This window comes from Leucopleurus acutus (assembly GCF_964270905.1).
Source record: "Leucopleurus acutus genome assembly, chromosome: 6".
In the NCBI taxonomy this organism is placed as follows: Eukaryota; Metazoa; Chordata; class Mammalia; order Artiodactyla; family Delphinidae; genus Leucopleurus; species Leucopleurus acutus.
In genome coordinates this window covers 114,172,095-114,194,221 of record NC_139149.1, presented here as the reverse complement: position 1 = coordinate 114,194,221, position 22,127 = coordinate 114,172,095, and the positions used below count along the sequence as shown (strand labels likewise).

At 47.3% G+C, this 22,127-nt stretch overlaps 1 protein-coding gene across 5 annotated transcripts in view; it reads right to left on the bottom strand.

Moving 5' to 3' along the window:
- The window catches only part of AGAP1 (ArfGAP with GTPase domain, ankyrin repeat and PH domain 1), a 558,850-nt gene that overhangs the window by 200,464 nt on the left and 336,259 nt on the right, over window positions 1-22,127 (bottom strand). For 4 of the 5 annotated variants that reach the window (XM_082841396.1, XM_082841398.1, XM_082841397.1 and 1 more), the window contains exon 10: window positions 1,198-1,302. In XM_082841396.1, coding sequence (XP_082697522.1) covers window positions 1,198-1,302 — 105 coding nt within the window. Of the gene's footprint in view, window positions 1-1,197; window positions 1,303-18,156; window positions 18,238-22,127 lie in introns of those variants that run through there. The other variant, XM_082841400.1, reaches the window with a different exon arrangement.

The window sequence follows — 22,127 nt, the reverse complement described above, 5'->3', positions numbered from 1 at the left end:
CCATCCTATTGGAAAGGTTTCTGAAAAAGGGAAATGTTCCTGAGAGTGCAGGGGAAAAAGCCAGAGGAGATGAACGGATACCGTCTTTCCAGGAATTTGGCACTACATACCCAAAGCCCATAAAAGCATACACTGTTCAACTCAGGAAGGCCACGGCTAGGAATCTGCAGGAAATGAATGAGGACACAGAAGTGTCAAAAGAAGACACCGATTAGAGTTACTTACAACAGCAAAAATCATTCAAAATGGAAATTTCCTGCCAGATGTCTGTTCTGGAGATGCTGTTAAGTCAGTTAGGGCACACGTGCAGAATGAATGCTATATAACTATTTAAAATGGTGGCATACGTTTGCTGACATGGGAAGGTGCCTATGATCTTGCATCGTCTAGGAGAGCAGGCCACATGCCATGTGCACAGGGGGGCTGCACGCTTGTGGAAGGAAGAAGCACAGAGTGTAGAAATGGCTGGGGACATACACCCCAAAACGTGAGCAGTCACGTTTTCCAGGGGGTATTTGGGGATTTTCATCTTCTGCGGTACGTTTATTTCTAACTTCTTGCCAGTCACCGTGCAATTTTTTTTAAAGTATTTAAAACGAAAAGCTTAACACTGTGATATAATCAAACAACCAGCTAATACTATATATTCTAATCTACGCATTTGTCTACATCAAGGCAGGTAAACATCACGCAGGCTTCAGGGAATGTGTCGTTCTGGAATAGGCATTACACCCCGCCTTCAGGTTTTACCACTTTCTAAAAGAGCTCACCGTGGGTGGAATGTCTGCTTTCCCCCAGTGCTGAAATTAACTGTCTTTTAATCTATCTTATAAAAATCGCCAGTATAAGAGATTCTATTACACAGAGAAAACGAACTTGCCTCACAAACCGGTATGCGTTCTCATCAGACAATAAAAACTGACTCACGACTTGCATGTAATTCTTGTTTTGGTTCCCAGCTGCTCAAGCGGACCCTGGGTTCCCCAGTCTAGATGTTCAGACAGATCTCTTTTTTCCCTCCTTTCTCTTTTACTGCTTTTGCTCCTGTCTTTTTACTCTCACTTAACATTTTTACTCTCATTTAAATACTACTTTAACCTCCAACAGAGCCGAAAGGCTTGACGGTGACCGTGCTGGGACCCCCTCTGCCCCTCCCCTCCCAACACCTGCTAATTTCTCCGAAGGAGCAACACTCACATGTAAACTTGGATGGTAGGTCAGCACACCATTGTCACACAGGGTGACGTATTTCTTTTTCCATTCTTTGTTCAGTGATTTGCCACTTCGCTTCAGCAGCATGCCCTGTAAGGAAAAAGGAGGCAGACAGAAATTAATAAATTTAAGTTATAAAGGCCTGGGTCCATTTTTTAAAAAAAAGAGCAGGCACATAGGTAATTTTTAAATTATTAAACTTGCATTTTCTCTATGCCATCTTAAAATGGAAATGACACATTTTTAGCTTGGTCATTTGATTTTCTCCTTTCTTTTTCATACGATATATTTATAGTCAACCAACTTCCTTTTGTGTATGTGTGTGTAGAACCTAACTTTCTGCCATTAATGAGTGCTAAGATACGCCATCGGTTCAACAAATATGATACGAACCATCCTGCTGGGCTACATCATACCTTTTCTTATTACTAAGTTACAAGCACATGGAGCCCCTAAAGGTATTAAAAAGGAACCTGCATTGCCTTTTCTAAAAATAAGACAGTAACCATATTCTTACCTTATGATATTTACAAATAACATTTTTTTATAGTTTTTCATTTCAGATCTGAATTTATTAAAAATGAAATTCCATTTGCAAACTTAGCAACGGCATTTAATAGATGAGCTGTGTATAATTTCCTTTAACCCATTTTTAATGAAATCACATTAGGGCTTCTTGAAAACCATTCAAAACTGGAAACCAACACACTTCTGAAGTATATTTGATCCAGTCTTCCTTAGATGACTGATGAGAATTTATGCTTGTTTTAACTACCAATTCCCTGCAAACCTTCTGCCTTGTTTGTAGGTTTTCCTGAGTTAAGAAAACTGAAGGCAGCCCTGAGCTCTGCCAGGCCCAGCACCTCGACTTTGCACTTTCTCTTTCCCTTTTGGGGCTTCGCGCCTTCCGTACTCAGTCAATTTCAACTTGAGCTTTCACATCTGGGTTCATCTAACTCCTGTTCACAGAAAAGAAGGAAAACAGAAGAACCTCCTTCCTTGCCCTTCCTCTTGCTGCCCATTTATAAACCTACATAATGATGATTATGACTGAGAACGCATAAGACTAATGCTAGTGAATTCACCCAGATGGAGGCAGAAAGAATGTTGTAAGTTTGAGATAGAATCCGACACCTTAAAGAAGCAGAGGCATCCTGAGTCCCCTTGGGAATTTTTACCAGCCTCCATCCACCTCCTGACTCTCTTGATCGGAACCAAAATACGAGAAAAAAATCAAGTAAGCATTTTTTTATGCAATAGAATTAAGTTCCAATTAATTACCAATATTGTGACATTAGTTTTACACCAAAGTTTACAAATATAATGGATTATGAACCAACTCGGGACTCCGACCACAACGTTTATTGTCGCTGAAAGAAAATATTTCAAAGTTTGAGGCAACCCACAAGTAAACCTTTGGAAGAGCATTTCTTTCCAAGTTCTTACTTAAAGAAAGCACATGACATAAAGCTGCAGACCCCTTGATTTCTTGGAATCTCAACCAATATACACCAAACATGGCACTGAGACCAACAAAGGGAAGCAGGCCCAGAGGAAAATTTTACTTACAAACCAAGGCGACGCAAGTTCCAGGACATAGTAAGAACCAGTGGGAGAGGGGTGGTCACCACTGGTGACAATGAATTAGTGACAATGAAAAAGCAACACTTAAAATCATCAAATGTCCCTCCCTGGTGGGATTTCTAAGATATTAAAACTTAGCACAATAAAACGTGACACAGGTTCTCCTGCAGGCTCACATTCTCCCACCACCATCCATTGTAGCTGGAATCCCAACAATACCGGGGCTGGGGTTACTACGTGTCACTGGTGGCTGAGAGCCGCCCTGGGCCTCAGAAAGCTTTTCCTCCGGCCTCAAACGAAAGGCAGGCCTCAGGTCACACCCCGGGGCTCCGTGCAGAGGGACATACGGAAGTCTCTCAGCTAGCACGTGGGCACTTTCAAGAGCAAATCCTACGCTCCCCGGTGAAAGGTATAAAGACTTATTTCTTAAGGGAATAAAGGGAAAATTTATCAGGAGGCCATGTGAAGAGACGACGTCATAGTTTTCTGGGAAATTAAATTAGGCCAATTTGTTTGGTCCTAGGAAAACTTAATGTCTTGTTGAAAAAAAAAAAAATCCAAGTCTTGACAAATCTTGTTGAAAAAAAAAAAATTCAAATCCAAATCCTGATTATTCAAATGCTGCAACATTCAGCAGACCTGAACACCCTGGTGGCCTAGGAACCATATTTCTGCCCTTAAGTCTTGGCCCCAGCTGGGTTTATTATCCCACCCCTCACAGCCCACCCCAAGACTGCAGTAGAGACTGAACCGATTGGCCGCCTGGCTCCCCACGTCATGCTGCACGCAAGATGGGGTCGCCCAGCTGCTGGTCTGGGCAGAGCTGGACCAGGGAAGGCACACTTTTCTTTCAGTGGCTTGAGCGCTAGCAGGTGCTGATGCGTTTCTAAGTGTCGTCATCTTTCTCTCTCTCACTCGCTCCCCATAAGGAGCAGGGCAGGGGTAGCAGTTATGACGGCTCCCTCGTTACAGACGTGTACTCTGACCACAGAGGTAAGGGAGCTCGTTAGTGATGAGAAATGACAGGACCAGCCTCCGTGCTCTCTTCCTTCCTGCCACTACACTGGGCTGCTAAGTTCCGGCCTGTGGGCAATGACCACAATGGTCAAACTGACCAGTGTCCCCACCACTGCCTGGCCTACAGCCTTCAGTCTCGAAGCACCAGCTCGTCCTCCCAGGGCACAACACCCAAACCTGAGAGCGGCGGGTCACCCAGGATCCTGGCCGGCACCTCCAGTCCGGTTCCTCTCTGGAGAGGGCACTGAGAATCCAGGATCGCAAGGGAATATAAAATACCAGTAGCACTCGGTCTGGTATTTTACATTCACGCAGTGAAAGAACAGATAAGCACCATTCTAACGTGAACAAATTCAAATCTGTTCCTGAAAATACATTGTATATGGATCCAGAGGAAGGGGTTTCTGTTTGCTAAATCTTCAGAGTACCCTGAAAATGCCCTAAACTCTGAGTGTCCTGGAGAGAGGGGAGACCGGGACGAGGATTTATGGAAGCAAATCTCCAGCTTTACTAAAAGGTCCCAGGAAGCGGGTGGTCAGGCTGTTGCAAGTGGAGAAGGCCAGACCTCTTGATGGGGTGGAGAAGGTCAACGACGCATAGCGGAGCCAACGGTCCAGGAACGGCGCCCTGGACTGAGCAGGGAACGCAGGGTCCGCATCTGCGTTCCCAGATTTCCTGATGATCCAAGAGAAGAAGAAAAACTGGAGCTTTAAGTGACGGCTCCTTACTTTAGAATGTCAGCAACGGATTATACACCATCTGCGTGTAGTTCAGGCCAAACCCGACACGTCTGCAGGCCAGACGCAGGCACCTCTGTGTCTGCGACCTCCGGCCAAGAGTTAGCAGAAGGCGGTAGCGGGGTCTGGACCAAGGTGCTGGCCCTCCCACGGCTGGGCCACGTGGGACCTCCATCCTATCACCCAGACGACAGCCATCCACAGGCTTGCACTTCCTGGAAGGGGAGTCCCGGGAAAGCCCAGGGCTGTGGATTAATGCCCACAGCTCTGGACGTCGGGGTCCACTTCTGCACTTACATGTGTGAACCTTTAGAAAAGGTCATGCAAAACACTAGGAGAAACCAGCAAACTGTGTGGTCTCTCCATAAATAATAAGAAGAGCCCCACGCTGAAAAACAAGACGAGACGCGAGGTCTTTGATGAGTCGAGGGCGTGGGAGGCAGCAAAGCAGGATGAACTTTTGTAATCAGAGGTTTACCTGAAGTTCAAATGAGGAGACTCAGGAAACAGCTTCTGTGGATTAAAGATGTGTTTCCTTTTGCTTTCTTTCCATTTTTCTTCTTAAATTAATTCTGAACCCTGATTTTTAGAGAGTATTTGTATCAAGTGGGAATCACAGAATTTCAGAATCACAGGAGACTCTGGAAGTCAAACCATTCCATCCTGAATCTGCTAGACCAATATTTGTGCTTAATCCCTGCCCGGGGTCACCCTGCTCAAGAATCCCTGGGGACAGTGAACCCATGGGCCTGGACCCCTAGAGCTGCCAGAGCAGGGCTCCGCTGCCCTCCGGGGGCCGAGCCTGGTCTGTAACTCTGGAGGGCAGCCTGCCCCCAGCATGCCCTTCTTTTCAGGGACCAAGGACAGTTGCCACAAAGACCCAATGAGATGTCACACAGCTACACAGCCAAGCCCGTTCTTAGCCCCAGACTCCTCCCAAAGCAAAAGGTTCCAGCGCTCTGACATGGTGAGACTCTCCTCTTGAGCACAGGTAGCATCCCCCAAAGTGCTGAAGGGAGAGAACCTGTCACCTCCCTTTAGGACAAACTTCTACCGATGAAGCAGGATGCTCTCACATGCTAGCAGCCCCTCACTGCAGGCTGAGCCCCTAGACTGGATCCCCCATGCTTCTGCCATCCCAGACTTACACAATTTCTACTCTAACTAGCAGGAAAATGGAAACCCTAAAAATAGTTCATTTTAAACTTTTGAAGGACACGAAGCCCTGATCCCACAAGCGAGAAGATGACAGAGGCCGGAAGGCGCTCTGCCAGAGACACACGGGTGGGCAGCTCCCATCAGCGAGTGTAAATGGCCCTTCTGATTCTAAGTCTCTTTGATTCTGTGTGACCCAGGGCAAAACCACACGGCGGAATGTCAAAATGTATACTTGGTCTATCTTTCAGATGCCACTTTTGTACATGTAAAAACGATTTCCTGTTTAAGATCGTTTCTTGTGGACCAGCTATCCCAGTGTAGACGTCAATTACAGTTAATGCTTTATTTGAATTTCGTATGGCTTATGCATGTTTTTAAAATTTTTTATTTCAAAACAATATTGGGCTCGTTGTGAGCCAGATGCTGCTCTAAGAGCCCTAGAAGTAAGTATTAACTCACGGAAAGCTTATGACGACCTGACGGTAATTACTATGACTATCCCCATTTTACAGATGAGGCCACTGAGGCACAGAGAGGCTATGTAACTTGCCCAACTCACACAGCCAGCTTGGTAGCTGATTTCAAGACAGCTTCCAGTGCACCAGGCTTCGTGTCCCTGTGTAAATCAGCCCACACTGACTCAGGGGTGCCTGAGACTCACTCTAACCAACAGTAGCAGCTGCAGTGATGCTACCTACACTGGGTTTAAACCTTAAGAAATCCTGGCAGCTTCTGCTTTGGGGAGCTCTGACCAAGAAGCCATGCTGTGCTCTGTCCATAGTTCTGAACCACAGAATTATGAGAAATAATAATAGTTTTTTCAAATCATTAGGGATTGGGGTAGAGTATTAGGCAAAAATAGACTAGAAAAACAGAACTAGCGTCCTGCATTGCTGTAACAAAAATCAAAAACACATGTCCCTGGCTTGGAACCAGGCAGCTGGCTGAGGCTGGCAGGGACTGAACAGCTGGAAGGACCGTGAGGAAAATGTTCCCTGAGGTTGGAGAAAGGGGTCCGCCTTGTGTGCTGGCAGGACGGACAGTCAGCAGACCTGCTCCCTGTGGGAACGTGCAGCACAGCCAGGATGCGCAGTGAACCCCTGCGCGGACCTGGCTAAGATTTCTGAGCAGAATGCCAAACACGTTAACTGCTCTGATGAGCTCTGATGAGTCTGGGAGGAGGGAGAGGAGATCAAGGTAGTTTACAAGCAGAATTAGAAAAAATATTTCTGATTTAAAAACCTCACTGGACCAGACCACGAGAAAAACTGTTTCTCAATCCCAGCTTCTCCTGCAGTAGAAAACTCTGAGAGTAAGAACTGGCCTCAGAACAAAGATCGAATCCAGGGAATGGCAGGGGATATGATCTCAGAATAAAGACCCCACCGAGAGTGTGGCAGTCAGACCCCCTTCTTGAGAACTCAGAAAGATTTAAGGTAGACCTTTCCCATTACCAGAAGACCTATGGATTAGAGACAGGAACCTGTGGATTGGTTTTTGCCTAATGGACCAAATTTGTAATTTGATACAAAGGACACCCACAAGGCTTTTAAAGGAATTACACCACTTTGGATTAAAAAGCATTAAAGTCCCCCCCAGGGAGGGGACTTCCCTGGTGGCGCAGTGGTTAAGAATCTGCCTGCCAATGCAGGTGACTCGGGTTCAAACCCTGGTCCGGGAAGATCCCACATGCCACAGAGCAACTAAGCCCGTGCGCCACAACTACTGAGCCTGCACTCTAGAGCCCGCGAGCCACAACTACTGAGCCTGCACTCTAGGGCCCATGAGGCACAACTACTGAGCCTGCGCTCTAAAGCCCGTGAGCCACAACTACTGAAGCCCGTGCACCTAGAGCCCATGCTCCGCAACAAAGAGAAGCCACCGCCATGAGAAGCCCGCGCACCGCAACGAAGAGTAGCCCCCGCTCGCCACAACTAGAGAAAGCCCGTGCACAGCAACAAAGACCCAATGCAGCTAAAATCAATAAACAAACAAATTTATTAAAAATAAAATAAAATAAAAAGCACAGAGAAAAGAGGCCCTGGGCTTTCAACCCAAGTACAGGCTGAGAAAACTACATAGCTGTACACAGCCCATTTCTTAATGGAGAAGGAAGGATGACTCAGATAGCAGAGCCCAGGGCCAAGGAGGATGTCCCTAGGAGCAGAACACACCCTGTGCTGTGGACCACTGATACCTACAGGTGTTCTGTCCCTCTCCTCCTTTTTGGAATAAGGTACCTGCTGTGGTTCTCCTGCGCCGGTGTCAGCACCGTGAGTGTGTGCGTGCGTGCGTGTGTGTTTATGCGTATGATAACTTGTCCCTTGAGTACCTGGTCTTCAGATGGAAAGGTCATATCCCAGAAGCCCCATCTACATGTGCACCTGATGTAGATGACAATCTTGGATTCAAGCCTGAGCCAGATGCCATGATGGAATGAGACTTGGTGAATCTGGGGACAGGGTGAGGGTATTTTGCACGTGGGAGGGCAGATCGAAGTAGCTAGTCTCCAAAGATGACCCTCAAAAACTCAGCTCACTCTGTCACCCCAGGCCCTCAGACTCAACTTAACTAGTAGAATATGGTGGGAATGATGCTACGGTTCTGGCTGAAGCCTTGAGAAGGCCTGGACGCTCCTGCTTTTGTGCCCTTGGGAGCCCTAGCATCCTTGGAAGAAACTGGACCACTTTTCTAGGGAGACAGTGAGAAGGGAGAGACCCTGAGACTACATGGAGGAGAATCGGGGTCTTGGATACACAATGGTCGTCGACCTGCTGGCGTCAACCCCCAGCCATAGGAGCCACATCTGCTGAGGCACCAGATGTGACTGAAGAAATCATCTTGTATGCCTCAGCCCTAGAAGGCATTTTGTGGAGCTGAAATGAGCTGTCCCCAACATCCCTGCTCCAAATTTCTGACCCACAGAGTCATGAGCAATAATAAAATGGTTACTGTTTTAAACCACTATGATTTGGGTTAATTACCAGCAACAGATAACCAGTGCAGTGGGGCGAGCCGGGAGCTTTAGTCTATACTCATAACTGGAAGGTACACCACCTCCCAGTGAGTCATTTCACCCTCCAGACCAATTTCAAAGCTTTAACATCTTTTACTAGTTTGCATAGTAAGAAATTTAAGGGCTTTGTGACATCTCAAATATTCCTCTTCTCTTACTTAGAAATGGCAAACGTTGACCTAATTCCTACCACCTCATTTACTGATGCATCAGAAAGACTGATTTTAATGATCTACAACCAAAACATCAGATTCTAGGCAGGCTTTCTTGCTTTTTTGGCTCAGGGAACTTTTGCTATGGTGGAGCAAAGAGTAGAATTGTCTTTTGGATGCAGTCTCTTTATTAGTCATGTGTATTCTCTGCGTAGTCCCAAGCAGTCATTGAAAGCCAAAAGCAATGTTATTAAGGGTACAAGCTTTAAATAACTTACAAAGTTAACGTAATGAATGTAAGTGCTACCTGAAATCCATCACTCAGTGCCCGCTGCAGCCCCAAGCTGTGATAAAACACCACTCATAAATTTATATTAAAACCCTGTTCGATAGCAATTATTTACCAACAAAGATTTACTGATTGCATTAGAGACTGGGGGTCTAAAGCAGGCAAATCAGTCTTTGTTTTGAGTTGCAGGGACCAGTGGCATTGGCGTCTGCGAGCACAGAGATCATCACGACACCGGGGGAACATTTAACAGCCAGCCAGGGTCCTACGAGGCAACGGAGGACCAGCCAGCTGCAGGCTGCGCCACGGAAAGATCAGACCATCGACAGACACGAAGCACTGATCTTTGCTCTGAGGCAGCATTTCTCATCTGCTTTAACAGCCACTGGAGGCCATGCATGCATCTGACTGAAAGCAAAGGAGAGGCCATGTGTGATTCAGCAGTGATATAAATTGAATTATCCTGCTGCACTTGAGGGGGTGCCAACAGCTTCCTAATTACCAAGTTTAAAATGACGATAGTTTTTCCAGGGTTTGAAACATTCCACACAGGTTCAGAAATGTTTAGTATTTCTGCTTCTAAAAAGGAAGTGCGGGTTGAGTCCTTCTTTGGTTCTACAATGAACACTTGTTAAGGGCGCCTCGGTGACTTTATGACTCGTGTTCTTAGTACTTTTGAGTAGATTCTCATGATAGCAGTTCAAGGTTTTCTATGGAATTTCTAAAATGTCGCAGAGAAAAGCTGGCATCTTTACCTGAGATCCAAAGAGTAAGATCACCAATCATTCGATTTTCACATTTGCATTTAGTACTTTTATTCCCATCAAGATTTTTCCTGTAACATGTATTATACTTGTGGTTTACTTATGCTTTGTTGACTTAAAGAAAGAAAAAAAAAAACTACGAAAGGGCATCTGGGTGAGTGGTACATTTCAGCATTAGAAATTGGGGAAGCACAGGAGTCGGACGACCATACAAGGGACAGGGACATTCTCCTCCCCTGTCAGGGGCTCCTGCAGAAGCCCCTCCCCTCCAGCGGGGTGTCACTCCCCGCTGTGTCTCCGCCAACAGCCCACTCTTCCAGCATGAAACTTCCCTCTCCATCCTGTTCCTGCTCTCTCATTATGCTAAGCTGTCCCTTGCAGATAACAAATACACACTTTACCAAGAGTGTGCCTGGACCCGAAGGAGTGGAAATTCACGCACAGAAGTGTCTGTTGCAGGGGGTGAAGTCTGTGCCTGCCTCCCCTCACATCCTTCCATCACTTACACGTGGGACCGAGACGACATCAGCAAACGCCCTGTTAGGAGCGTTGGATGTATAATCCTGAGCGTTGGGCTCATCCCCATGTTAACAGGAATCTCGACGCCAGTGCACCCTGCAGAGACTGCTAGCGCTGGGAATCCGGCAGTACTGGGGCTGGCAAAGTCTGGCCTGTGGGCCAAATCGAATCGTCTGCCTCTTTCTGTAAATGAAGTTTCATCGGAACGCAGCCGTGTCCATTCTTACACAGGGCTGCTTTCACCCAGTACAGCTCCGGAGTTGCAGGGAAGACCGTGTGACTTGCAAAGCATAAAAGACTAGCTATCTGGCCCTTCACAGAAGAAGGTTGCTGAGCCCTGCTACAGGATCTGGAACCATGAAGAAGCAATTGGCAGCCACTGACTTAATTTACTTTATTTTTTAAAAATAAATTTATTTATTTAATTAATTTATTTTTGGCTGCGTTGGGTCTTCATTGCTGCGTGCAGGCTTTCTCTAGTTGTGGTGAGCGGGGGCTACTCTTGGTCGCGGTGCGCAGGATTCTCACTGCGGTGGCTTCTTTCGTTGTGGAGCACGGGCTCTAGGCACGCAGGCTCAGTAGCTGTGGCTCGCAGGCTCTAGAGCGCAGGCTCAGTAGCTGTGGCGCATGGGCTTAGCTGCTCCACAGCACGTGGGATCTTCCTGGACCAGGGCTCAAACCTGTGTCCCCTGCACTGGCAGGCAGATTCTTAACCACTGCACCACCAGGGAAGTCCCAACTGACTTAATTTAAAGTTGGCAAATTCTGTTCTTTTCCCCCAAGTTCCCATCTTGCATCCTCCCCTTACTCCTGCTGAAGACCCCCTTACACTCTAGCACTCTATGGAAGCTGGGCTCTGGGCTTCCATAACCTCTGCTGAAACAAGCATCACCTGGACCCTTAGAATAATGGTTGCTCTGGGCTGAATTATATCCCCGCTAAATTTTTATTGTGAAGTCCTAACCCCCAAGACCTCAGAATGTGACTGCATTTGGAGATACAGGGCCTTTAAAGAACCTATGGCTAACGAGGCCTGTAGGATGGGCCCTAACCCAGAAGGACTGATGTCCTTATAGGAAGAGATTCAGACACAGACACACATGGAGGGAAGATGATGTGAAGACACAGGGAGAAGATGCCCAACCACAAACCAAGGCAAGAGGACTCCAAGGAAGGACATCACCTTGATCTCAGACTTCCAGGCTTCAGGACTGTGAGAAAATAAATGCCTGTTTTTTTTTTTTTGCGGTACGCGGGCCTCTCACTGTTGTGGCCTCTCCCGTCGCGGAGCACAGGCTCCGGACGCGCAGGCTCAGCGGCCATGGCTCACGGGCCCAGCCGCTCCGCGGCACGTGGGATCCTCCCGGACCAGGGCACGAACCCATGTCCCCCGCATCGGCAGGCGGACTCCCAACCACTGCGCCACCAGGGAAGCCCTAAATGCCTGCTTTTAAGGCTCCCAGTCTGTGGAACTGTAACCGAGCAGGACCCTATGGGGCCTTCCCGGGACAGATGCCCTCCCGCCCCACATGTCCTCCACCTGCCCCTTGTCTGTAGAAAAACTTTAATAAAAGTTTTGAATAAATTTAATCAGAGAAGTGAGGAAACGCAGGAAGAAAACAGTCAAGCAAGACCAAGTAATAGTTTAGCCATTAAACAAAGTCAGGGACCTTTAATTCCTCCTCAAGGGCTACAGATAATATTCTAAGTCTTATCCTTTGAGCTGTTTTGCAGACACGGAAACCCACACCAGGTGGGAGAAGTTAACCGCATGCTGCCCACCAGCACACAAACCCCAGATGGGCTGGAACCAGAAGGCTGGTGATGCTGACTCCCGATGACCTCACCACCAACCAATCAGAAGAGTGTCTGTGAGCTGATCACACACCCTCCAACCCCCCTCCCTCACCCCGTCTTTAAAAACCTGTCCCTGAAAGCCAACGGGGAATTCAGGCCGTTAGAGCACCAGCTGCCTAGACTCCGTGCTTGGTGCCCTGCAATAAACGCTGCCCTTCCCCCTTTGCCACAACCCGGCGCCAGGAGACGGGCTTTAGTGCGGGCAAGGGGACCCGGGTTTGGTTCCGTAACAGTACTTTGTTACGGCAGCCCTGAAAGACTAGTACAACGGTGTACAAACAGGTTGTAAGCTGCCGTAGGACAGAGAAATGGTCTCATCCACCAGCACCCAGCACAGCAGGTAGTACAGCCCGGACCTCACCACGAATGCCCTGCAGGTGCCCTGCAGGTCCCCACGTCACACAGCATCTTCAGCTCTCAACTCCCTGCTCGCTCGAGTCTCACTTTTCCTCCCCAGTAGGACGCGTTCCCTGAGTATCCATCAGGCACCTCAAATACAGCACACCCCAACAGACTGGGAATTCTGGGGCGCCAGGTCTGCCGGAACTGGCATGCGGTGAGTCCTAAGTAATCACGCCCATTTACAGACGTGCCTGGTTCTAAACTATCTCCCCAAATCCGGAACGTCTCCAGATAGCAGAGCAATCCATCGCAAACCTAAAACCAAAAACCAAAACGCAGGGAGGGTGTAGCAACCCGCCACTCAATTACGATGCCACTGAATCACATCGGGATGAGGGACCCACCTGCTACAGGTTTAACAGGAAAAAGCAAGTGGGACAAAAATGACAGGACTATACACCGTGGATCAAAACAGCTTGCGGTTCTAGACATAGAAAAATACTCTTAAGTCAAAGAAGAAAGTCAGTAACAACCGTTCATTATATGCAAGAAGATAATTCCTATGAAATGGTTTCCCCAGATGCTCCTCAAACAGAACAATTCTAGCAAATTCATACACGTGAGGCTTGGATGTCAGTGTAAAAGTAAAAGGAGACGGACCAGTTCGACCGGGACCTGCAAGCTCTGCCCGGACTCCACCATTTTAACTTTCCACCTAGTTTAGAGTGTTTCCATAGAAACAGCGGGAAGCCCCTCTTAGCTGAGCTCTTTTTTTGGAATAGTAATATCTGCATCCCTAGCCCCCCATCCAGAGGATCTATTATCCCACAAATGGAAGCTTTGCTCCAGCCGGTGGAGGGAGTTGGGGGACGAGGCCAAGGCACCAGTGAGGATTCTGGATCTCTAAGCAGCTCCCTCGCGATGCCCTCCCCTTTCTGGTTAGTAATATTTCTGTCATTCTGCCAGGTTGTAGGGTACAAAGGGTTCCACTTTAATTGAGCTGTCAGCATCTCCGACAATCCTATAAAGCCTCGATTATGCACGGCGGGGTTAGTGACACACTTGTTATTGTGGATGCCCTATTTGCGAAACCCAAGCCTGCACCACGCGCGGGTCAGCTCACCCGCGCGACCTTCCTGTCATTAGCCGCGTCGATTTCTACCTCACCGCTGAGAAAATCACACGGCGCGGCTTCAAAGCGCCGGCCGGGACTGGATTCGACCAGGAGCTAATCACCCACAAATCCAGCTCAAATGGCAATAATTGGCTAAACTGCTCCCCTCTCCAGAGCTCAGCAGTAATTTGGGATAATAAAGAAAAGAATTATTCAGCCAACTGCCCCGGAATGGATGCTTTGTGACCAACACACTTCACATTTTAATAATGATGGACACAGAATCCAATTTAATTCCGTGTCAACTGAATAACGAGACGGAGAACAATGATGGGGAAGGGAAAAAAAGTTTGTTGGTTTTTTCCCCCCTTTTTAGAAAAGCATGCTAACCCTGAGGAACGCTGAAGAGATGTGGACTTCACGTTAGGTCTGGCTGAATTATGAAGTCCCCACGAGGACCAAATGAATTCTAAACAGGGGCGGAAAAACAAAACAATGAGGCTGCTATATACTGGGATAATTTAAAACAACCACCAAAAACACTCCCCTCATCGAGCGAAAAGAAAGGAAACGAAGAAGAAACCGTTGCCACCAGGATGGACAGACCCTTCTTGATTTTTCTAGTTAATATCATCTCTTGATCACTTCGTTTGTCTTCCCTCTTACCCTGCCTCTTTCTGCCACCAGGGTCGCGGCAGCTGGGATGAGAGCTCTGCCTTAACGGCAGGCTGGTGACACCGCTGCAGTCACCCCGCAACACTGACTGCCGTCCGGGGGCCCAGCGGGCGCGCGGCGGAGCAGGGCTGCTCCATCATCATCCCGGCCCTGACCTGTCCTCCCAGCCAGACCACCCCTGGAGGCGAGAACCACAAACAAAAACTGCGGGCTGGAGATGGACTCCACTCGCTCGGAGCCGGTGAGACTTCTTTTCCTAAAGAAAATCAAACTGAATTCAATCCCCCGCCTCGGAAGCCAGGACACCCCAGTGTCCAGCCAGGTGACAGCGTGAGGCCAAGGATGGAGGGGCCCCTTTGTGCGATGGGGGGCATTGCCCCAAGTACAAACTGTGGGGCGCCACACGCAAACGTGTGTGTGCAAACGTGGCAGAGAGGAATTCCTGGACAAGCAACAATAAAGAACCTGTGGCTGCTTCTTTATTCAAGCAAATGGTCCCCAAACCCAGTCATCAGCCCCCATAGGACACCCACCAGGGCGACTGTTAGCGTGCGTGTGAGCAAGGTGTGCGTGGGACATGAAGTTACCTGGTGTGAGACATCAGGTGAGCTGTGAGGAGATTTCACATCTCCATCAGCTAAGTGTTAGTCTTCTGCAGGGGAGATCTGTCTTTTCTCCCCTAACCAACACTTCTAAACGTGTTCTCCTTGGGATATGCTCTGTTCTCACGTCCTTCTCGTTTCTCTCCTACCTGTCTGCCAACTGCTCACCCACCTGCCTCAGATGCTGCCACTGCTGAGACCTGGTTTCTTTCCAGGTTACACTCTGCCCCTAGAAAGTCACGAGCAGCTGTGGGCAGCTCTCCCAGGGCACCCCAGGTAGTTCCTTCCCACCGTGTTCAGGCTCCCCATCACTCCCAGACTGGGCAGCACTGCCAAACTGGTGAGAGTTGTCACCAACTGTGGCGCCCCCTCCCCCTGCCTCTCCCACCTCCTCAGCAGGCGGCTCCCAGTCAGCTTAAGTCCCCCCAGCTCTGGGCCTGCTCTGCCCAGCAGAGTCACCACGAGCCCCGGGTGACAAGGGAGGACTCCACCTGTCCTCAGCTCTGAGGCTTGCTGTAGGTGTAAACCAAAACCACACACCAGATTCTGAAGGCTTAGCAGGAAGAATGGGCAACTTTTAAACTGGTTACATGCTGACATGATTTAATTTGGGATAGACTCAGTTAAACAAAACATTATTAAATTTCATTTCACTTGTTCTTATTTACTCTTTCTAATATGAATACCAAAAGAGGGGTGCGATTGTATCTGTGGTTCACATTCTGTTTCCATCTGACACTGCTGCCTACCCAGATCACATCTGCTCCCCCCTGTCGGGCTCCTGGGCTTCTGTAGCAGCAGCTTAACCAGGGAAGGGGCCATTCTCATCTAGCTCATTTTTGTTTCCTACAACCTGGCACACGACAAGTGCTCAAAAAAAGGCTGTTGGACAAATGAACACATAACTGTATGACATAACCATCGCCGTGAACGGTAAAAGGTTTCATGGAGATTAAATAATCGATTATTAAATAAATAATCGTTTAAATAATTAAATAATCGAGGTAATATGGCCAGTGAGGAGTACAACCCACATCTGCATCCACGTTGTCTGTAGGGCTCCAATCCTCTTACGGTAACCACATGCCTTGCACCACACAGCAAAGGTGATTAGAAATCGCACGCTCGTAAGGCGATCGCATCAGACACCAAATCAGTACAAATCGTCTTCCTGTATGCATGGTAAGTGTAAAGTGCTGCTTTGGATACAGGGAGGCATAAAGAAGAACACCGCGTGGGGCCGGCCCCTCGGGATTCTTCTATTTTGGAAATTAAGATGTGGGCACAGGCAGAGGAAGGCAATTCAAACCTGGATTAGAGTTTCTACCGGAGAAATCAAAGGAGGAAAGGATTACTCACTTTGCTCCTGGTTAAGAAAAGAAGAAAGTTGGTGCCAACAGCCATGTTTCGCTTTTAAGCCAAGACTTAAACCAGGGGTGGTGCCCGCTTGGCGGGCAGGCTCCCACCTCGCCACCCTCTAGGCACTTGCGAGGGCGAGCATTGAGCTTTCTCAACACAGCCCTCCAGGCAGGCTCTACTGTGGATGAGAACCGGCACAGAACAGGAATCCACAGCCGTCCCGCCCCTGATACTGCTAAGCCCTGGTCTCCGAAACATTCCACATGCCATCTTTTTTTTTAAATGTTGAACCTTTTTTTAATTTATTTATTTTTATTTTTGGCTGTGTTGGGTCTTCGTTTCTGTGCGAGGGCTTTCTCTAGTTGCGGCGAGCGGGGGCCACTCTTCAACGCCGTGCGCGGGCCTCTCACTGTCGCGGCCTCTCTTGTTGCGGAGCACAGGGTCCAGACGCGCAGGCTCAGTAGTTGTGGCTCACGGGCCCAGCTGCTCCACAGCATGTGTGATCCTCCCAGACCGGGGCTCAAACCCGTGCCCCCTGCATTGGCAGGCAGATTCTCAACCACTGTGCCACTAGGGAAGCCCCACGAGATCTTTTTTTGTTTTGTTTTTGTTTTTGTTTTTTTTTGCGTTACGCGGGCCTCTCACTGTTGTGGCCTCTCCCGCTGCGGAGCACAGGCTCTGGACGCACAGGCTCAGTAACCATGGCTCACGGGCCCAGCCGCTCCGCGGCATGTGGGATCTTCCCGGACGGGGGCACGAACCCGTGTCCCCTGCATCGGCAGGTGGACTCTCAGCCACTGCGCCACCAGGGAAGCCCAGCACATGCGATCTTTTCATGAGCAGTACAACTGTTTCCTTCCACGACTATCTTCTATCCCAGCGATGCCGATGATTACTACGACCACTATTACTACTACTTAACGACTATCTTCTATCCCAGCGATGCCGATGATTACTACGACCACTATTACTACTACTTAACTTCTTGGAAACTGAATACTGCTGCGAACTGATCAGAAAATAAAAGCGACAAAGACAGAGACAGAGAGAGAGAGGCAGAGAGAGACTGCGTTTCTGGAAAACCAAAGTGAATCTAGTCAGCGCCACGTCCTGGGGCTGTGTGTATACTCAGAGTTACCACTGAAGGCCCAGGACGGCAGGGTCTCTATAAGCTAGTGGGTGAGTTTTCATTTCAGACCATTACCTGCCAGGTGCTCAGTTACTAGGTGAGTCTGGCTGAAGGGGGCACCCCTGCTCTCAGTCTTTGCCTAAAGGCGTGAGTTCAAACAAAGATACCCAAGACACCCAGGACAGGGTGCAAAATGATTCTCTTCCTCCCAAATGGTCTTGCTGTCTTACATCTAAGACGTCAGGTGGAACTTTTCTACAGATTCCAGTGTCTTCCCCAGCAGTTTCATTTGAGGAGATGTCAGATTGCTGAAAACTGTCATCAAACGGATATATGTGCTTACAAGTGTAAATAGGCATGAAGAAGGTAAAGGGCCATCCCTAGAACTACTCCCTTGGTGAGCGGGAACGAGCATGCCCACCCATCCACCAGCTAGCTGCCCACCAGGGTCACTAGTGGGTCGTTTCACAGACAGCAGCCAGCTCACGTGTCTGAACATACCTGGAAGGAGAGGGAAGATAGCCGCCAGCGTGCAGAGCCCCGAATTGCAGGCAGGGGCTACCCTGCTCGATACACACAATGCATGTGGGCGACAGAGGTGATGGTGACTGTGGGGCAGGTCGGATGTGCTTCTTTTCTACCAAACATCCTCTACCAGCGTCTTCCGTGCTCCAGCTCAGAGGCTGTTGCCATCAACGGGAAACGTGCTCCCTAATCACGGCATAAAATCAAGTGGCGCCCATCACACCTTACTGACATCAAGATTCCGGATAAAAGTCTCGGCGGCCATCAAAAATGTGCTGAAGGAAATGTCCGCATAAAAAAGACTATACCTTACTTCACGCCAAAGTCCTCAAATAACAAAATTTAAAACATAGAAGAGGGTGAAGTCATGTTCAACCAACCCTCTGATGCATCACATTAGAAAAACAATGACTCCAACGGTCTCACTCTAGAAGGTGATTGTTAATCAGGGCAATTTAATGATGAAACACTGCAAGTATTGTGTCAGCAAGTTAAAAATGGCCTTGTTTCAATACAAGAATCACTCGGTATATACTATATATGAAGTATTGTATTTCATGCCCCATTTACTGTAACACATTAGTGGGTTCAATCATCAAGTAACAACTGTTTCCTTGCCAGGTTCAGATACTGGGGGGGGGGGGGGGGGGCTCTGCAGTGGGAGAAGAGCCCCTGTAGGCTCAGAGGGCCGTAGGCACGTACAGAGATTTGGTCCTGTTCATTTTATGGGCCCTTCGACAATAGTAAATAATCGCACGTCTAGATTTTAGCAAATAATACAGTCTTAGTGAATGCTTGTTTTTTAAACGCCAACTAACTGAAACACTATTAGACATGTTGTTCTTCAGTGAATTATTTAAGGTCACACAGAAAGAAGACTAGACAGCAGAGCCTTCCTGCAATGATCTCTGACTGATTCACTTCACTATGAAAATGTCAGAAAGAATAAAACAGACTGCAAGAACTCTCTGCAAAGCAAAAAGCTGTACAGTCTTTAAATATGAACTGTTTGCAAACTCCAGTCACTTCTTATGTTAAAAAAAATCCAAAATTGAGACTAAGGATATTTCACAAATCGGATTCTCTTTGGTTTAACACTATCCTAGATACTATTTTCCTATTGATCTGTGATGTGACAGTAGAAGGTATGGGGAGACAGTGGTGATTGGAAACCTATGTGATTAGAAAAGCTCACTCGTATACTGAATCCATAAACTATTTCCTTGGTGGGAAAAAAAAAAAAAGAACAGCAACCACGGTTTCAAACGGTTGGTTAAGAGGTTTACAGGAAATGCCGGGCACTCACATAATGACTCTCAACAGAGCACAGATCTGTATTTTCCTTTTCACCTTGACTGCCAGGATGCTCAGAGATGTTACATTTTTCTGAGTAGGTCTTCTGGTAAGTGCCTTTTCCTTCGGTGCCCGGCACTTAACTTTTTATAGTTTTCACAAGTGTCTGCGTTTCTTTTAGTGTAAGATAAAGTTGAAAGAAAGAGAAGAAGAAAAACACTTGAGAGGAAGGTTTAGCCCCCAAACTCAGGCCATAAGAAAGCAGTTAAGAGACTGGTTTGGGAGGGAAAGGGAGCCCGTGTGGCTGGTGATCGCAGCCTAATTCCCCTTCAAGAGGCACCCAGGGGCAGTCACACAACCTCTGCTCGGTGGTGTCCGCCTGGGCTCCCAGGCAGGACCCGAGCTGCCCTCGAACCTGAGCTGTTTGTTACTTCTTGCTGCCGAAAAGAGGCTCGGAGCCAGGGCTGAGGCATTTCGGTCTTTGAACTGCTTTCAGTGCTGTGAGGGGCAGGCCAACGGCTCTCCAGACAATAGTTCAGAACTTGTTCGGCAAAGCTTGATTTTTTTGCCTTCAAAGGTTGAAATTTGTTCTACAGATAAAAGTAATGCCTTCAGGGAAAATAACTCTAAGGCATTCCTGACAAATTCAAGTCCCTCCGAGCATCAAGCTACTATTGTGCTAAGGTACAGTCAGCTACGAAATACAGTTAGAAAAGGAAAGCCAGAACTTAAAAAAAAAAAAAAACTGCCCAGGAAAAACAAGCAAGTAGAAGGCCTGATGCTACTTGGTTGTTTCTATCTGAAAGCTGGCAGACCCAAGAACATACACATTTATAGAGGTAACGGGCTCCCATGTTGAAAGGGGAGGGAACAGAAAAAAGAGATGTTTGTAGATTTTAGGATGCGGGCTCTAATAGGACAAGAGCGAGCTATTCTTCCTCAAGGACACAGAATGGTTCTCTAGCCTTGGCAAGTATTTCCTCCTATTTAACTTCTTTTAAAACTTCTCATGGGTGGAGAGGGAGTTAATAAAAGAAACAATATGTATAAGAAAGTGCAAGGTGCCCAGCATACGGCTAACAGAATTTGATGCTGGCTTTAATTTTAATGAAGAAAGTTGCCAGTAGCAACAAAACTGTCAGCAGCCGCTGAGGACCATTAATAAAGACGGAGACGACATTAGTGCCCGGCACCAGTACAAAAGGTTCCCCTCGCTCCATGCTGTGCTAAATTGGCTGCCCAATTTTTCTTAAGTGTCCATTCTATTTAGAAGACAATTTATTAATTTTTGCCATTTATTGTCAGTTGACAGGCCATCATTTTGTAGCCCGAATTTTAGATGAAAACTAATTGAAAAGACTGGCAGTATTTATGAGGGGTATTATTTGTCAATTACAGCGGCAAATACTCCTTGCTACCACCGAGTTTGATGCCCCAGCTCCCTGGGTGTGAGGACTGGTATGGCTGGCATTAAAATATGAGTGAGTCTGTCCCAGCTCATCAGCTCATCAATTTCACAGGCACGGAGGGAAACCACCTTCACGTTATAGGGACCTTTCATGGTAGATGGATATGTTATAACTTTTGACAAAGGGGAAGTACACAGCAAGTAATGAGAACAGATAATTGTGCACACAGAATGTAATTCACTGCGAAATAATTCATATTCACTACTTTTTATCATCTCTGGATAAGAGTCATCATAACTACTTAAACAGTCTGCTTTCTTAATTTTATACATTTTAAAATAATTTCCCCGAAGTTACTATATTTCAAACAAATCCAAGTAGATGTATATGTTCTGCCTGTCCATTTTCCAACTTGAAGGGTCAAATGTCTTTTTTTTCCAAAAAACACTAAGCCTTATCCTTTATAAGGAAAACTGCTTTTACTCAGTCCAAACCCCTCCAGAACCTTGCAGCTAAAATGTTTGATAAATATGTATCTCTGAAGATGTTATGTTCATATGCTACAGTATTATCTTTTCATGTTTTAACTAATGTTTCCAAAACATTCACTGTTGAAGCAGTGAACAGTAATTTGCTTACCAACTAAAGAAAAGTTAAATGAGTTATAATTTTATGTGCCCCACTTAAGTTTCCTTTCTGTAGTAATGTTGATGGTGGAATTTGTTAAAGATTGCTATATTGCCTGAATTACGTTCCATCTGAATTTATACAAAGTTAAAGGTTTTAGCAATTAAGATAAGCATTCTCCCCAAACGGCAATACTAAATTAAATGACGTACATGGCGTCTTGCCAATTACCCAGTCCTCTGCCAGAAAAACGAGAATTCCCTGGGATCACCCAGGCAGCCGCGCGGAGGGTAGCTATGCTCACCTAAAACATTCAAACGCTTAAACAAAAAACATGGCACAGATCCAAAGAGATATTTCAGGATGAACTTCAGTAAACTTCTGCATCCTTCAGTGCTTCTAACTGGAAAACCTTTCTTTGTACCCAATCAATTCCCAAGTGACTTCTGTGCTGAATTCTTGGAAATCAGTTACAGGCATCCATAGAAAATGCTTGTATCGGTCTTTCCTTATCAGTAACTGACTGTATTTGCTGCCATCCCAAAGCTGACCGGCGGGCAGAGGGGAGCTCGTCTGTCACTCAGGTGTGGTGCACACAGGCAAAGAGGGACGACATGTGTGTGACACGCAAGCCATGTTTTTGTGCGCATCCACTTTTGTAGTTTCTGGTTTGAAAGTAACGGCTGTGGGACTGCCAGTGCAGGGGACATGGGTTCCAGCCCTGGCCCATGAAGATCCCACATGCTG